At 42.1% G+C, this 17,206-nt stretch overlaps 1 protein-coding gene across 3 annotated transcripts in view; it reads left to right on the top strand.

Annotated features, from left to right (window-relative positions):
- The window catches only part of NELL1 (neural EGFL like 1), an 896,605-nt gene that overhangs the window by 75,882 nt on the left and 803,517 nt on the right, over window positions 1-17,206 (top strand). For all 3 annotated transcript variants that reach the window (XM_047071414.1, XM_047071415.1, XM_047071416.1), the window contains exon 3: window positions 7,570-7,720. In XM_047071414.1, the coding sequence (XP_046927370.1) occupies window positions 7,570-7,720 (151 nt within the window). The remainder of the gene's footprint in view (window positions 1-7,569; window positions 7,721-17,206) is intronic.

Consider the following 17,206-nt stretch of genomic DNA (forward strand, 5'->3'; position numbering starts at 1 on the left):
CTTGTGACAAGTGGATTCCTTGATTGTTCTTACTGGTATTTTTAAATGTTTATAAGAAGAGCTTTAGCTGCCTTACCATGCCTATCAAATAAGTAAAATTATGGAGGCACCAGAATCTCTTTCAATGGAGCCACACAGTAATTATGAAAAACATGTCACAGGATTTCTTAGGGTGAGTCCCCCAATAGAGTTGGGGATGCTCAGCTAGCTTTATTATTCTTTAGGCAGCTCGTTTTTTCATGTGCTCTTTCTCAACAGGTTGGGGTTACAGTTGAGTGTCTTTGGTGAGCCTCCTTTGTTACACTGTGTTCCAGACTTGAGATTCAAGATAGATTATTAAGGCAACAAACATTTGAAGCTCTACCATGTGCTGGGCACTGTACAGAGTGTGGGGTATTTATTGATAAACCATTCCTCGTGGGATTTATAGTCTGGTAGGCATGACGGCTGTTAATGAAATGATGATACACCATAAATGATTACACACACAAAACCTTGATGGCTCTGATAAATATGAGGAACACCTAATACAGGAACCTGAGCTGGCTTGAGGTGGTCAGAGAAAGCTGGCCTGAAGGAGTAGCAATTAAGCTGGTAAACAAAAGAAGAGAGAATGGAGAAGGAGAATGAGAATGCGCTAAGTGTGGAGGAGCACGGCCCTGGGAAGAAGAGAAAGTAAGCTTGTGTGGCTGGAGTGGAAGAGTGAGGAGGGGTGGGGGCAGGGAAAGAGGAGGAAGAAAAAGTGGGTAAGGGTGTCAGGCGAATGCCATGGTGTTTCTTGGAGGACTCTGCTGGGGCAAGACTCCATTTTTCTCCCCATTGACTTGCTTTGTAAAGCTTTCAAACTTGTTTGCCTCAATTTCTTCACCTATAAAAATGGGTGGGGGGATATTGATACTTAGTTCGGGGATTGTGCAAATAGATTGCTCATAAATATTTCCCAAGTGACTACAAAGTGTCAGCCATCGGGTATATGATGATGCTTTGTCCCTTTTCTGCGAAAATCAAGCATAGAGATCATGCACCTTGGTGAATAGTAGATGTAGCAGAGTGATAAGTGTAGCTTGAGAAACGAGACTGCCGGGTTGGAATCTCCCCATGGCTTCCTAGCCCAGTGTCTTTTAGAAAATTAAATTCTGTAAGCTTTAGTTTCCTCGTGTATAAAGGAGGAAACATAACAATGGCTACTCCTAAGGCTAGTGTAAGTGATATGTGCAAAGCAGTCAGCCCAGCACTTGGTACCACAATGAGCTGTACACATGTTTACTTATCATTCTGGCTTCTGGAGCTAATGGAGGTTTAATGGGATGTCATTGTGAATTTGCCAGTGGTGGTAGAAATCCCTTACACATTAACCGGGAGTCTCCTAGCGTCCCCACTACTTTCTGCTGGTGATTTCAGTTTCTTTAAAGCTGCTTGGGTGAGTCACCTCAGACTTTGTTAAAGAAGGGCTGCAGAACCTAACTGTGGAACATCTGTCCCCCGCCCCCAATCACACAAATTGCCCCATGGACAGTTGGTAGTTATGAATTGGCCAACTTTCTCTGTGCTCCGAAATGAAAAGCCATCTGCCATTTCGAGTTGGTAAGTGTTGCTTTACCTTTTTGGGGCCAATCTTACCGTGAGCTTACCTGGGACACAGGCTAGAAGGATGTGCTGCATCTCTGTCTGGATTCTGCCAAATTGTGAGGTTCTCTGTGTAAACATGTTGTCATTACTAAGATGTCACCTACATCTTCCATCCATCAAGGCTGAGGTGGGCTGCCTGGGTGTTTGTTCTGTCATGTTTGTGGCTGCTGCTGTTCTTGCTCCTCCCCCCCCCCCCCCACTAGCTGACCAATGGAGAGTTTCCTCCGATATTAGGCTGAGTAGCTGCTGTGCTACTGGACTTTCAGTGAGAGAGATACTTGCAGAGAAAGAAAAATGCCAGGATAATGGAAAACACATGGGTGTTCACTTCTGCACAGCAATCCTGCAATGAGTACCCTCTTTCTCCTGCCTTGTAAATGCTTAGTCATCTTTTTGAACTCTGGCTCAAAGATCTATCTTCCACCATGCCCTTCCCAGCCTCTGCTGGTCCCCTCCTTCCGTTGTGCATTGCCCTGCTCTACCTGTTTTTCGCAGGTGACAACCTTGCTTCTGCGGCTATCCTCAAAGGCAGGAGCCGTATTTATACTGGCTCACAATCCTCACCCTGTCATCAAGCAAAAGGGAAATGAAGTTGCTTCTGTATCAGGCAGACAAGAGTGTGTGAATACCATAATTTCTTTGACCTCCTCCCTTCACCCAGTACTTCTTTTTTTAACTGATGCTTAATCATCACATTAGCATTTTTAGCCTGTAAAAATGACTAGGTAGAGCCATTTCATCCTAGGAAAGGAAAAGCACTTAACCCTTGCTGCTGATGTAGCACTTCTTAACTAGATCGTGTAAAATTTCTGGATGTTCGGAATGACGTTTTTTTTTTTTTTTTTTTTAAGTGTAAAATGTTCACTGTAAGTGGTGGTTTGTATGGGAGATTACCCTGATGCAATGGTAGAGTCCAAGTATGCTCCCGGAGGTCACAAAAGCGCCTCACCAACCAAATTCAGATGCTTGAATCATGCAGCTTATTAAGTAAAGTCAAAATGTCCAGGAGGAAGCAGGGGAAAGAAATGGAGTAGGAGTATAGGGTACAGGCTGGGTGAAAGATGGGCCACCCCACCAGATTCCTGGGTCTAGCATTGTTCATGTATTCAGTCTTTGGCCCATCAGCTTCTTTGCTGATTCAGCGGTTACATGGACAGGAATAGAGGTTATATAAAGGGTGGTGGTGGTGGTGGGAGGTGAATTTCAGTAAGTGGGAGGTGCCAGATGCTAACGTGTATCCTGTCTTGGAGAGGGCAAGTACTTCTGGTCCCAGCTTTAGTTACCAGTTAATCTGGTGAGAGTGATGGGTTTGATTAGCATTTTTTCAGGCAGAGTACAAATGGGGCCAGAATGGGAATGGGATGAGTGTCACAGATGGCTATCCGATTTAAGGTTGACATAGCTGTCATCCTGAAGGTGGTGTGATATGTACGTTGTGACTTGGTTCTCCCAGCTCATTCTATTTATAGGTAACATGCTTAGTCAATCCTTTTTATCTATGTTCAACACACCTATGTTTCATTTATTTGATCGACGATTAACACGTTTCACAGGTATCTAACTTGCTGTCTATATTTAACACTCCCTACGAGCTTTATTCATCCCACTTGTTTTTCTTGTTTTCTCTAGAAGAATTGAATATTCCTAAATAATATAGCAAGCACATTATAGTGGTTGCATATGCCAGTACAATATTCAGTATAGATTCTCCTTAATTGGCTTTCATTGGTTGCTTTTTTAAACCTAGGGGGGAAAGACCCATTTACTGCGAAGTAGGTGACCTATCACTGGTTCCAGTAATTGACAACTTTACATTTATGTTGATTTGGAAAATCAGCAGAGGAGAGAAATTGTAGAATCTAGTTGTTTCATGTGTAGAAACACCTTCAGTACCCTCTTTTGCCAGGTGACTATTCATTTCCATGAATAGAAATGGAATGTTGAGGCCTGGGAAGAACTTGAACTCCCTGATCTCTAGTCATCTCAGTTTTCAGATAGGGAATGTGAGACTCAGAGGGGTAAAGTGCCTTATCCAAGGTCACATAGCTAGTTATCCATAAAACTTCATAGTCTTTAGTCTCTTGAAAACTGGTTTAGTGTTCTTATATGTTGTAATAAGTGAGATTACGTCCTGGTGTTCTTTTAGCAGCTGAATTATGGTAAGCATTTACTTGAGAGAGCTTTTCTGAAAATGAGAATGCACATAAAGTCTCAATGTTTGAAAATAGATGATTTTCTTTACATTTCACTCTGATGAGTGCTAACGGGGTATCTCTGTTTCAGTGTGCCATTCATTTACAAAAAGAAGTGAGAAGCTGGCAGAGGAAATGCTCAGTTCTGTAGGGGGGTTGGGTGAGCAGCAGTGTGGTTGAGTTGGATTAGACTGTTAGATGGGGTGTCCTATAAATGGGAGGGGTCGAATTGGCACCGAAAGTGATTTTCTTTAATTTGATAGCCACTGACACTTGATAAGTGTCCATTTATCTTCTCCTTTTCCAAAGGGTATCTTACTGGTTTCTGACTGTAATATTTGCGGTTACTTGACATAATAATAGAAATGATAAAGATAAAATAGAAAATAAATCCAGTAAGTCTGTATTGGATGCCTGTTTCATGCCAGGCACGGAGAACTGTGGATACAACAATGAATGAATGACTGTGCCTGTCCTTGTGGAGCCTCTAGTCTAGAGGGGAAAGAAAATATGGTAAAAAAGATCATGAGTAATAGAAGGGAAAAATGGATCATAATAATTAAGTGGTATGGAGAAAATAACCAGAGAGGTGTGTTCGATATCAAAGGAGAACCTGCTTTGGAGGGAGTGACCAGCAGGTTGAAATTGCAGTACGAGCTAAAGGAGCCAGGCATGGGAAGGGTGAGGGGAAGAGCTCTGTGGGGAAAAGGGAAGAGTAGCACAAAGACCCTGAGGCAGGAGTGGGCTTGGGTATGAAAGAAGAGTATGGAATTGGGTGGGGGAGTTTGGCAAGAGTCAATTGGTGTGCGACCTTGCAGGCCATGCTAAAAAGCCTGGATTTTTATCCTGGGAGGACTGGGAAGCCATGGAAGGGTTTTTAGAAAGAGCCTGAAAGGATGCTGATCTAAGCTTTAAGATGAGTCTTTGGGCTGCTGTGTAGAATGGAGAAGAGAAGGCAATAGAAGCAGGGAGACCAGTTAGGAAGCTGTTGGAGGTGCCCCACTAAGAGAGGGTGGCAGCTTAGGTAAGAGTTTCAGAGCGGAATCGGGTGAAGGTGGACGGATTCCAGACATGGGAGCCCTCACGATTTGCTCTTGAGTAGGATCTGGAGGGTGGAAGAAAGGGAAGACTCTGGGACAAGTTCTGGTTTTTGTGGCTTGAACTGAGAGGTCCCATTTGCTAAGAGTGGGAAGTCCAAGAGAAAATAGAGGGTTGGTGGCGGGGGCGAATAACAAGAGCTCCGTCATAGGTATATAAATTCTGAAATGCTTATTAGACCTTCATGTGGAGATATTAAGGATATTGAAGATGTATCTGTAGCTTAAGGGAGAGGTTGGGATGGCACATAGACACACTGCAGTGTCATTGGCCAGTGGTGCTGGGATGATGTCTGAGAGAATGGAGTGACGGGTGAGGACACTCGCCACTGATAGGCCTGCTGGGGGAAAGTGTTATGACTATCATGCTGCTTGAACGTTGCTCACTTTGCACTGGACTCAAGCTTTAGAATCCTCTAATGAGCTCTCTGGGCCAACACTGCCAACCAGCTAATTCCTTATAGATGAATACAGAAGGAAATAGCAAAAAGGGAAAAAGGAAGATGTAAGTTAATCTCAGATGTGTTTTTTTTTTTTTCTTCCTGCACTAAATTCTAGGTGGAATTTATTAGGATTTTTACCCAGCAGTAATAAAAATGTTAACAAACATTTGCTAACGATCTCTAATTTACAAAGTGATGAGTTCATATGTTTTAATAGATCGCGAATATTATCTTGCCAAGTCTTGGGCTGGGATTTTGGAGAAGGTATAGAAACATTGCCTAAGTGGCTCTTATCTCTACCCTTGACAAAAGTTGAAAGCTTGCCACTTGACAGCACAGTAGTGAAGGACTTTCTTTGGGTAGGAAAGCAAATGTCCAGGTGGGTTTTATCTTGGTAGGGTGCTGTGCCTGGGTTAGGTGCCCCCACTCTGGAGGACCAACCATGCTTCTCAACTTGCAAAGCTGACTTCTACAGCTTGAAGATGGTGCTGTTCTTTGCTGCAAACTTCAAACAGCAACTTGTAGAATTACACCGGGATGGAGAGACCCTGAGAAATGACCTAGTTCACCATCTCCCCCATTTTGTAGATGAGGAGACTGAGGCCCAAGGTCAGGTACTTGAGGATTTTTTTTCTGTTGGAAGCCACTCTTTTTATTTTATTTTATTTTATAACCTTATAGTAAAGCTTGTGCTATAAAGAAGGAGGGGGCAGAGGCAGAGAGAGAGAATCTTAAAAGGGCTCCATGCTGAGCAAGCTCCCCCAATGTGGGGCTTGATCCCACAACTCTGGGATCGTGACCTGAGCTGAAATGAGGAGCCAGATGCCCAACTGACTGAGCCATCCAGGCACCCCAGAAGCCCTGCTTTTAGGATGAGGGTCTTCAAGGTCCATATAGTCTGTGATGTAGCTTGGGCAACACAGCTTTTGAAGATCTTTCTTTTTCAGACTCTTGGAGAAGTAACCAAGGAGTTCCCCCAAAGAGGATGTGTTCAGGGCATGAGTAAAGGCCACCAAACATGCCTTTGGTATCCCTTTGTTGTCTCTGAATAGTTTGCTCTAATTCTGTTCTGTTGGTGGCCAGTTTCTGATTTGAGGAAGTATAGTGTAAAATAATGAGAGTGCCTAGTTTATCGTGATAAGGGAGAGTCTGAGTATGAAATGATGAATTGTCTTATCATGCAGAATTTGTAGAATTCCTGGCCAGGAGCAGTATTAGCTGGATTCCCATACCTCTAAGCCTGCTGAATTGACCTCAACTTCAATATTTCATGAGCAGGGTCATCCACTCCACGTTTACAGAGAAATTCCAGGCACGCTTATGGGTCATGAACATGCCTTGATTTTTCAAGCAAAAATGGAGATGTCTGGCATTATTAACACTTGTAAATCTCTGCTGGGTACAAAACAAGGACAGGTTTCCCTCTACAAATTGTGGAGCAAAAGAAATGGAGTCCCCTGGGAAAAGTGAAATTGGAAGCTGCTGAGTGGCATTTGGATCCTAAACACAGGACTCTGTGAATTTAGGATCCACTTATTTGTCTCTCGCTTTTTTTTTTTTAATTTTTAATATTTATTTGGAGAGAAAGAGCGAGCAAGGAAGAGTGAGTGCGTATGAGCGGGGGAGGGGCAGAGAGAGAGAGAGAGAGAGAGAGACAGAATCTGAAGCAGACTCCAGGCTCTGAACTGTCAGCACAAAGCCTGATGTGGGGCTCGAACCCATGAACTGTGAGATCATGACCTGAGCCGAAGTCAGACGCTTTATCTACTGAGCGGCCTAGGCGCCCCTATCTCTCACCTTTGTTTTTGTTTTTGTTTTTTTTTGTTTTTTGTTTTTTTAACAGCAACTTCATCTGTTTGCAGCAGGCCACATTGCCCAGTGTCCTGTCAAAATTTGTCAGAAAATCACTGGCTGACCAATTGTGAACTTGTCCAAGTGACAAGGGGTACAGTGACAGAGGTGGCATTTCTGGGTTTTGCATTGAATGAATGCTGCTGTATGAAATGGTGGATGGTACATGAAAACAAAGTATTGGTGAGTGGTGGGGTTGCGGTGGGGGCGGGGGAGGATGATAGATATGATAGGGATCCTGTGGACATTTTTAACTGCATCTTTTCTCTTTTTCCCTCTTCTTCTTCTTTATTCCTTCATTCTCCTCCTTGTTCTCTTGGTCCCTGTCTGTTTCTGTTTTTCCTTCCTGACTCCTAGAAACAGAAAGAGAGATCCACGCAGCCCCTCATGTGAGTGAGAAGTTAATCCAGCTGTTCCGGAATAAGAGCGAATTCACCTTTTTGGCCACTGTACAGCAAAAGCCATCGACTTCAGGAGTGATCCTCTCCATTCGAGAGCTAGAACACAGGTAAGCTGTACTTTTGCAAATGTATTTACAATTGATGGAGTATACAACATGCCTTGGAATTTGGACGTTGTATCCTTGAGAGCATGCCCCTAGCTGAGGCCTTGTTGCTGTTGAACACATTGGTAGATTGTCTTTGCACTAAGAACTTACCTTTGGCAAAGAGGTTTTCTTGTTAACTCTCCAAAGACCACCCATGAGTGTCTTTCTCGCCTATCTTCTGTCTTCTGGTAGTCTTTGCTCCTATGAAACCACATTCTATGTTCTCTTGAAGTCTTTAAGAAAGTCATATTTAACAACCTTCAATGAGCATTATTGTGTGTTTACTCTATACAGGAACTGTGCTGGACACAAGAATACTAAGGCAAATAATCCAGAATTTCTGTTCTAAGGATCACATAAGCTAGTAGGGAAGATGGACAGATGTCATGAAGTATTGTAGCAATATGTGTTTAAGGAATAAAGGTATTAATGGTCAATTCTGAAGGGTCATGGTAAGCTAAGGAAGCCTTCAGAAAGGATTGTGGTTGTATAAATAAAGGTGACTATTGGACAGGCTGAAGGAGAAGGAGTAAGAGATGGGCAGACAACATTCCAGAAATTGGTTGCTATGATTTTGGGAAGGAAAAAGGGGGTGGGGTCAGTGGTTGGCACATTGTATGTGTTGGGGAAGCTGAGGAGTTTGGGGTGGGCAGTGAGGGGTGGTACTATAGAGGTAGGTAGAAGCTAGATCATCTCAAAGCTTTGAGGCCATGTTGAAAATTTGGACTAATGTCTCTAGAGATAGTGGGAACCACGTAAGGGTTTTAAGTTTGAGGAAAGAGGATTCTGTTTTAGGAGTTTAAAGTAATGATAATCTAAGACAAGTATAGATGCTTCCTGAGAGAGATAGGTGAGTTGTAGCCAAGGAGAGGGCAAAGACTGTCCATCAGCCTCCACTCTCTGAAGGCCTCCTCCATAGGTCTCTAAAGTGTGCCAATCCAGAAGCCCGCCCCCAGGCCAAAGCATCTGGGCAAACAAATGGGCCTCTTTTACAGAGAGACTTGGCAGCGTATTTCCGTCTGCCCAGACCTCTCTCCCATTGTTTAAGTCCCCTGGGACCTGGGAATGCAAACTTCCTGTGGGTTTTAGAACCAGGTGATCAAGTAGTGTCCCCTGAGCAGCGGCCACAAAAAAACTCCGGCACCAGATGAGTGTAAAAGCTCCCTTCTGGGAGAGGGTGGTGCTCAGGAATGTGGCAGAGGGAGGTGTGAAGCGGCACTCATTGGCTGGAGCACAGCAGAGGAGGAGCGTGAAGATGGCACCCCCTAGTCGTGGTCCTGGAGAGTATTCCCACAGGCTCCTGGATGTGTTAAATTAGATGCCAGCCCCTCAGGGCAATGCTTCAATATACGCGAATGAGCTGCTTTTCCTCAAAGTCTGGGCAGATCAGCTGCCTCTGAGCTGGGCCCCGACCTCATGAGTCTGAGTGCAGGAGCCCTTCAAGAGCAGTTTCTCAGATCATAACAGCTTTGGGGGCTTGTGGACGTGGGGGCTTGTCTCAGAAGTACAGGTCTCAAAAGCCAGGCTTCCCAATGTGGAGTTCAAACCCTTAGCCCCTACGGTAGAAGCTCTGGGTTTTGAGTTCCCTCCTGATTGTGGGTCTCCATGCCAAGGGTGGGGTTTATAGTGGGGTTGTGTCCCAGCCTCTCCTACCTGCTTCCATGTGGATGCTTTTTTCCTTATTTGCTCACTGAGCTCGGCTGGACTTCGGTTTTTTTCCAGAAGAAATTGTTGCATAAGTAGCTGTAGACTCCGCATGTCTGTGGGAAGAATTGAATTCAGGATCTTCCTGTGGCACCATCTTGAATTTGAGCCTCCTGGCCAATTTTAGTTTTTAATACTAACTTTAGTAGTCCACAGCCTACGTGTACCCGTGGGCTTGGATACCAGGGAACAGTGAAGCCTGTGACTGAGAACCTGTCCAGGGAGGTGGGAGGTGGAGCTTCCCAGGAACAGAAGCTCCCAGCCCAATGAGTGTTCCATCCTCTCTTGGGACTTGATTTACAAAACACAAAGTCAAAGGCAAAGTTACCAAGAATTTCCAGATGGTGATGGCACAGTGGAACCCTTCAGAGTGCAGGACCTTGTGCAACCCACTGGTCACATGCTGTGAAGCTGGCCCTACCTACCTTGCAGCAGACATGGTAGGTACCCTCCCCTCAGATCTCTTGTAGGTTCTCTGTGCCCTTTGCCTGGTTTTTATGGGCTTTGCTTCTGAAGGCTGGCACCTAACTTTCCTCAGAGCACTGCCTGTTGGCCTCTGTAGCCACTACACAGAGAACAGAAGTGTCTGGGAGTTCATTTATCCCCCAGGCAGCCTGTAGTCTATGACTGACAGAGTGTAGGAGTTGGAAGCCTTGTTCCCTTGCTTTGGAGGCCTTAAGGCCAGACCAGTTCTGACGTTTGAATCCTCAAGTGCTACCTGGAATGGAGGTAGGTTGAGGCTTCCATGTCTGCTCCTTCTGTCCTTCCCCTCCTCTCCTGGGAGCATTTCCTTGAAGTGCTGAAATCACTTGCTCCCAAATTCATGTGTCAGAGTCTGCTTCTGGGGAACCTGAGTTCCGATAAACCTTCCTTTACCTATTTAGGTTGACCTATCTAGTAGCAGTAAAACTGAGCCAAAAACTGCATAAAGGCTTTTAATACATTAGGCCGGTGGCTCGGGAAGATCACACAGAGTGATGGCTCTGGGAAGGGCCAGAATTCTGGCAGGTCAAGGAAACAGAAGGATGTATTAAACAGGAAGAACGGTGTGGGCAGCTACAGGAGAAATGCAGGAAAATGGAACTTCTGGGGGCAAGGTGGAGAGGTGCAGGGAATGGACCAATTTTGCTGGAGCAGAGGGTCTCCATGTACATCTTCAGCAGAGGTGAGGACCGAAAGTTCTCTTTTCAATCGTTGAGTTCGATCTCAGCCTCAAAGGGATGTGATGGACCCTGCTCCTTCTTCTGAAGGGATGTTGTCAGCGTAATAAATTGGCTGTTTGTGGGTCAGCCCAGAGAAAGAGAGGTAGCATGCGTTGGAGAGGAGGTATGGCTTCGAGGCCAAGTGTGGTGTAGATTAGGAGGAAGTATAGGTTCTTGTCACTCAAAGGTGGAGGTGTCAAGCCAGTGTCGGCTTCACAGACATGAAAGGGTGACATGCTTGTTCCATTGGGGCAATGTAGTGGAATTGGGGGTGAGGGCTGCCTCAGTATGAGGGCCATCTAAGTGTCTGAGAGTGGAATGTAGAGTCTTTATTCTCAATTAAAGCAGAGGGGGGAACTTCCCAAAGACAGGCGAGAAGGAAGTGGAATGGCCAACCATTGTAGAAAGAGCAGACCTCAGAGTTGGAGTGATGGAGACTGGAGGTTCAGGCTCTTCGGCACTGTTTCGTGTCTCAGCTTAGTTTCCTGGTCAGAAAAAGGGAGGTGGTCATCTACTTTGCAGGTTGCTGTAAGGTGAAAGATGATTGTGCACGCGAAGTGGCCTGCTCTTAATAAATACACATTTCTTCTTGTCTAAGCAAAATATTTAAAGCTACTTTCAGGGTTTTTCTCTTTTGAAATCTTCAAAAAAATTTTTTTTAATGTTTATTTATTTTTGAGAGAGATGGAGACAGAATGCGAGTGGGTTAGGGGCAGAGAGAGAGGGAGACACAGAATCCGAAGCAGGCTCCAGGCTCTGAGCTGTCAGCACAGAGCCTGATGTGGGGCTTGAACTCACAAGCTGTGAGATCATGACCTGAGCCAAAGTTGGACGCTCAACCAACTGAGCCACCCAGGTTTCCCCTCTTTTGAAATCTTTTAAAAAACAGAACTCCTTTTAGTAAAGGTTTAAAAAAACCCCAAAATCCAAAAACTTGTGTTGCCACAGAGTCCTCTGATGCCACCTTCTCTTCCCTAGCAGGTTTGTAATAGAACCTGAGGATCATTGAATAGAGAATCATCTGATCATTTTTCATTGTACTAGGAAAACCTCAGGTCTTGACTGAAAAACAATAAACATGCAGATATAGAACATTCCCCTCCCCTTTGGAGTTCTGTGGTGCCTTCTTCCATGTTTGGTCTAATCAAGGCAAAGTATAAAGAATTGGAGGGGTGCCTGGGTGGCTCAGTTGGATAAGCATCCGACTTTGGCTCAGATCATGATCTCATGGTCCATGGGTTCGAGCCCTGCATCGGGCTCTGTTCTGACAGCTCAGAGCCTGAAGTCTGCCTCAGATTCTGTGTCTCACTCTCTGTCTCTCTCTACTCCCCAACCTGCCCCCTGCTTGTACTCTGTTTCTGTGTCTCAAAAATAAATAAATATTAAAAATAATAATTAGAAAAAAAAACCAATTGGCTGAATTGGGGCACCTGGATGTCTCAGTCAGTTAAGAATTTGGCTCTTGATTTTGGCTCAGGGCATGATCGAATAGTAGGTGAGATCGAGGCCTGTGTCATTGACCCCTGTATTGGGCTGTGCGCTGACAGCATGGAGCCATCTTGGGATTCTCTCTTTGCCTCTCTCCCCTGCTCGCATTCTCCCCACACCCCCAAATAAATAAACAAACATAAAAAAGAGAGAATTGACTGAATCTGTGATATACTGGTTATGGGTAATAAAGAAGACCTGGTTTCCACCCTTAAAGAGATATTCATCCAGTTAAGGAGATCTGTGGTATGGAAGAGGAACATACGATAGTATATATTTAGGAATTAGGCAATTTGAAGCCAGCAATGTTCCCATCTGTAATAGAGAATTTTCAATCATTTTTCAGGTTTCTTATTGTTTACCAGGATAACTGTGTCTAGAGGAGCAAATTGTCTTGGAGACATTTGTCATGGATATCTGACCAGGTGTAAATGATGACCAAGATTTTGAGGTTTTTGGTTCATAGCAGGGGGTTTAGGGACCTGGCAGATTGGAAAAATAAATTGGAATCTGTCAGGGATCTGACAGACTGGAAAGCGAGACTCCCTGGGTTCTTTTTATAGTTCTTAATCACGTGATCCGCATTGAATCATTCATGATCCAGATGAATTAAATAAATATTTGCAACAATTGGGATATGGGCACTTAGATTTCTAGATAAATTAAAAAAATTTTATGTCTCAGTTTTTTTTGTTTTTTGTTTGTTTTAGTATACTCAGAGTTACGCATTCAATGCAATCTTTTACAAATTTCCATTACCTCCAAGAGAAATCTCACCCTTTAAGCTGTCACTCACGAGTCTCCCTATTAGTAACCCAGCCTTAGGCAAACACTCCTCTATTTGCTAGCTCTGTGGATTTGCCTATTTTGGCCATTTCATATAAATGGAATCCTACAACATATGGTGTTTGTGACTGGCTTTCATTTAGGATGTTTTCAGGGTTCTTTAATGGTGATAGTGTGTGTCAGTATTAATTTTTTTTGAATTGTAGAATATTGCATTGTTTGGATATACCATGTTTTATTTATCAATTGGACATTGAATTTTTTTCCAGTTTTTGGTGATTATAATAATTCTGTGAAGTTTTCTGTACAGGTTTTTTTTTTGTGGACATATGTTTGTATTCTCTTGGGTGTATAACTAGAGGTAGAATCGCTGGATCAAGTGGTATCTGTGTTTAACTGCTAAATTGCCAATCTGTTTTCCAAAGTACCTGTACCATTTCACATTCCCACCAGCAATGTAAGAGAGTCCCAGTTCTTTTTTTTTTTTTTTATATCCTTACTAGTTAACTGTCTTTCTCTTTGATGTTGCCATCCTAATAGGTGTGATATGACCCCTCACTGTGGTTTTGAGTTCTATTTCCTGATGGCAGATGATGTTGAGTGTCTTTATGTTTTACTGGCTGCTTATATATCTTCTTTGGAGAAATAACTATTAAGGTCATTTGCCTGTTTTAATTGGGTTGTCTTATCATTTGTAATACTCAGAGATCCAAGTTCCCTTTCTCAGAAACCTTAGATTTTTCCAACTTTGTGGATTGTCTTACTTCCTGGAAACCTTAAGTTTTTAAATTGGATGTCCAGTATATCTGTTTTTTTTTGTTGTTGTTTTTGTTGCTGTTGCTTTTGTTCCGAGAAGCCATTCTTCATATGAGGCTATTAAAACTTCTAGGATTGGGATGCCTGTGTGGCTCAGTCGGTTAAGCATCCGACTTTGGCTCAGGTCATGATCTCACAGTTCATGAGTTCGAGCCCTGCATGGGGCTGTGTGCTGACAGCTGAGTTCGAACAGCTCAGATTCTGTGTCTCCCTCTCTTTCTCTCTGCCCCTCTGCTGCTTGCATGCGTGCACTCTCTCTCTCTCTCTCAAAAATAAATATTAAAAAAGAGACTTCTAGAATTTATTTAAAAATTTTGTAAGGTTAGCTCTTTATGCCTTGGATAGATTATAACTTACTTTTGTCTGGTGTGAAGTAGCAGTCCAACTTCATCTTTTTGCAAGTGGATAACCAGTTGTTCCAGCACCATATATGGAGTATTTTTTTCCCCAGTGAATTATCTTGGCTCCCTTGTCAAAGATCAAATATCAACTAATTATAATGGGGAGATTTATTTCTGGACTCTGAATTCTGTTCCATTGATAAGTGTCCTTCTGCTGGTACTATTTTGATGATTGTAACTTTCTAGTAAGTTTTGATATTAAGAAATGTGAGCCCTCCAACTTTGTTTTTCAAGGTTGCTTTGCATGCTCCAGTCCTTGAATTCCTAAATGAGTTTAGGACCAACTTTTTTTTTTTTTTTTAAGTTTTACTTAAATTCCTGTTAACAGTTTCAGGTGTACAGTGTAGTGATTCAATACCTGCAACACTTGGTGCTCATCACAAGTGCCCTCCTTAATCCCCATACCTTTTAACCCATACCCTCGCTCCCTTCTGGTAACCATCAGTTCGTTCTTTATAGTTAACAGTCTGTTTCTTTTATCTCTCTCTCTTTCTCTTCCCCTCCTCCTTTCCCGTGCTCATTTGTTTTTTAAATTCTACATGTGAGTGAAATCATAGAGTCTTTCTCTGACTGACTTATTTTGCTTAGCTTAATACTCTAGCTCCATCCACACTGGTGCAAATGGCAAAATTTTATTCTTTTTTCTGGCTGAGTAATGTTCCATTGTGTATATATAAAACATCATCTGTATCCATTCATCAGTTATGGGCTCTTCCCATAGTTTGGCTGTTGTAGATAATGCTGCCTTTTTAATGTCTGTAAAGATGTGAGCTGGATTTTCAAAGGGATTATGTTCAATCTATAAATCGATGTAGGGATTATTGCCATTTTAGTAATAATAAATTATCTCCAGACCTGGACTGTCTTTTTTTTTTTTTTTTTTAACGTTTATTTATTTTTGAGACAGAGAGACAGAGCATGAACGGGGGAGGGGCAGAGAGAGAGGGAGACACAGAATCGGAAGCAGGCTCCAGGCTCTGAGCCATCAGCCCAGAGCCCGACGCGGGGCTTGAACTCACGGACCGCGAGATCGTGACCCGGGCTGCAGTCGGACGCTTAACCGACTGAGCCACCCAGGCGCCCCTGGACTGTCTTTCTATTTAGGTTTTCTCTATTTTTTAAACAATGTTTTGTGCTTTCAGAGTATAAGTTTTGCATGGGTTTTGTTTATTTTTTGGATTATAATGGCATAAAAAATTATACGATAAAAGGAATTATTTTCATAATCTCATTTGGCTCACGGCTACTTTATAGAAATGTACTTGATGTTTGCATGTTGAACTTCTATCCTGCAGGCTTGCTAACCTCACTAATTTGATTAGTTTTTAGTGGATTTCTCTTAATTATTACATGTAAGATCTTGTCATCTGCAAATTGGACAGAAAGAAGTAAAACTATATCTGTTTGGTTGCCTCTTATTTTCTTGCCTAATTGGCTTGTCTAGAACTTGGAGTACAATGTTGAATAGAAGCTTTTCATGTTTCATTTTTGATGTTAGCTCTGTATTAGATGCTGTTAACCAGGCTGAAGTTCCTTTCCATTCCTAGTTCGTGGAGTGGTTTTTTAAATTTTTTTTCCTTTTTGTTTTATTGTTTTGTTTTTGTTTTTCATCATGAAAGGGTATTTTTTCAAGTGCTATTTCTGCATTTATGGAGATGATCATGCTTTTATTCTGTTCCTTATTGATGTGGTGTATTATACTAATTGAATTTTGGATGTTACACTAAGCTTGCATTTCTGGGATAAATCCCACTTAGTCATGTTTTATAATCCTTTTTCTATATTCCTGGACTTAAGAGTATATTGTTGAGAATTCTTATATTAATATTCATAAGAGCTACAGGTCTATAGTTTTCTTTTGATGCCTTTGTCTACTTTTGGCATTGAATCTTTACCTGACTTTAAGCTATGTGCAGGGGTTTTGTTTTTTTTTTTTTCCCCCTTGTAAGCCAACACTTGCTGATTGTGTACTATGTGCCAGGCATTTGAGTTTTAGTTTTTTTTTTTTTTTTAAAGATGATCCTCTTTGACTGAAGGATACAATTTTGTATTTTGAAAATGTCTCTCCAATTCCAGTATTTTTATCAGCTATTCCATTTGTGTCCCATTTTCTTGAATCTCTATAATTGTGATGAATGAAAAACAGATTAAAGGTCCGTGCAAAAGACAGGAAGCCTGCTGATAATCCTGTCTTTAATATGTACCTAATGTGATCAGAAACTACCAGACCTTATATTAAACAATCTATCCTACATCTAAGAATATAGGTATGTATATATATGTAGTCCTGTGTGAAGGAAATTTAACTTTATTTCCGATACAATGAAAGGCCAAAAAATGAATAGTGGTTACATTTTATTAAATACCTCTTCAGGGTACCTCTTGAGATTATGAAAGGGAGAAAAACATGAAAGTAACAGAATCACATTAGAGTCCATAATGTTGAACTCTTCCTGGGGAAAATCCTTAAATACATCTACTAATGTTGTCTTTGGGATTTTTGCAACAATATTAAAAACAGTAGTAACACTAATAGTAGTAACTAGTATTCAAGCACTGGTAAAAGGGGCATGGTCTTGAACACTTGACAGGAAATTCATTACACACTTAGGAACTCATTAATAAGTGAGATAGTAGATTTGTGTGTGTTAATTTGAGGGTTTTTGAATTCCTCTCTGGACTTTAAGTTTATTGGTAATACTTCTTCTATAAATGTTTCTGGTAGAATTGACCTGAAAAGGATATGGGCTGATACTTGTTTTTTGTGGAGGCTAGGAAATCTTTCACTACTAAAATGTTCATTTTCCATTTCTCTTATGGTATTTTAGATAATTTTAAGCTCTTATCGGTCAACTTACATTTTGTCAAAATCATTTCATCGAGCTGTGTCTTTGGGGGGGCAAATAGTTGGACATCATATTCTTTTTACATTTGTAATGGGAAATACCTGTATTTCCTTTTTGGACAGGGTTATCATGGGGTGTGTAATTTATTGGCCTTTCTAATGAAACTGCTCTTTTATTGGTTAAGTCTTTTTTCATTTTAAAATC

Source organism: Lynx rufus, unplaced genomic scaffold (genome assembly GCF_022079265.1).
Source record: "Lynx rufus isolate CCGP_SWC_20201006 ecotype Redwood Valley unplaced genomic scaffold, mLynRuf1.p SCAF_9, whole genome shotgun sequence".
NCBI lineage: Eukaryota > Metazoa > Chordata > Mammalia > Carnivora > Felidae > Lynx > Lynx rufus.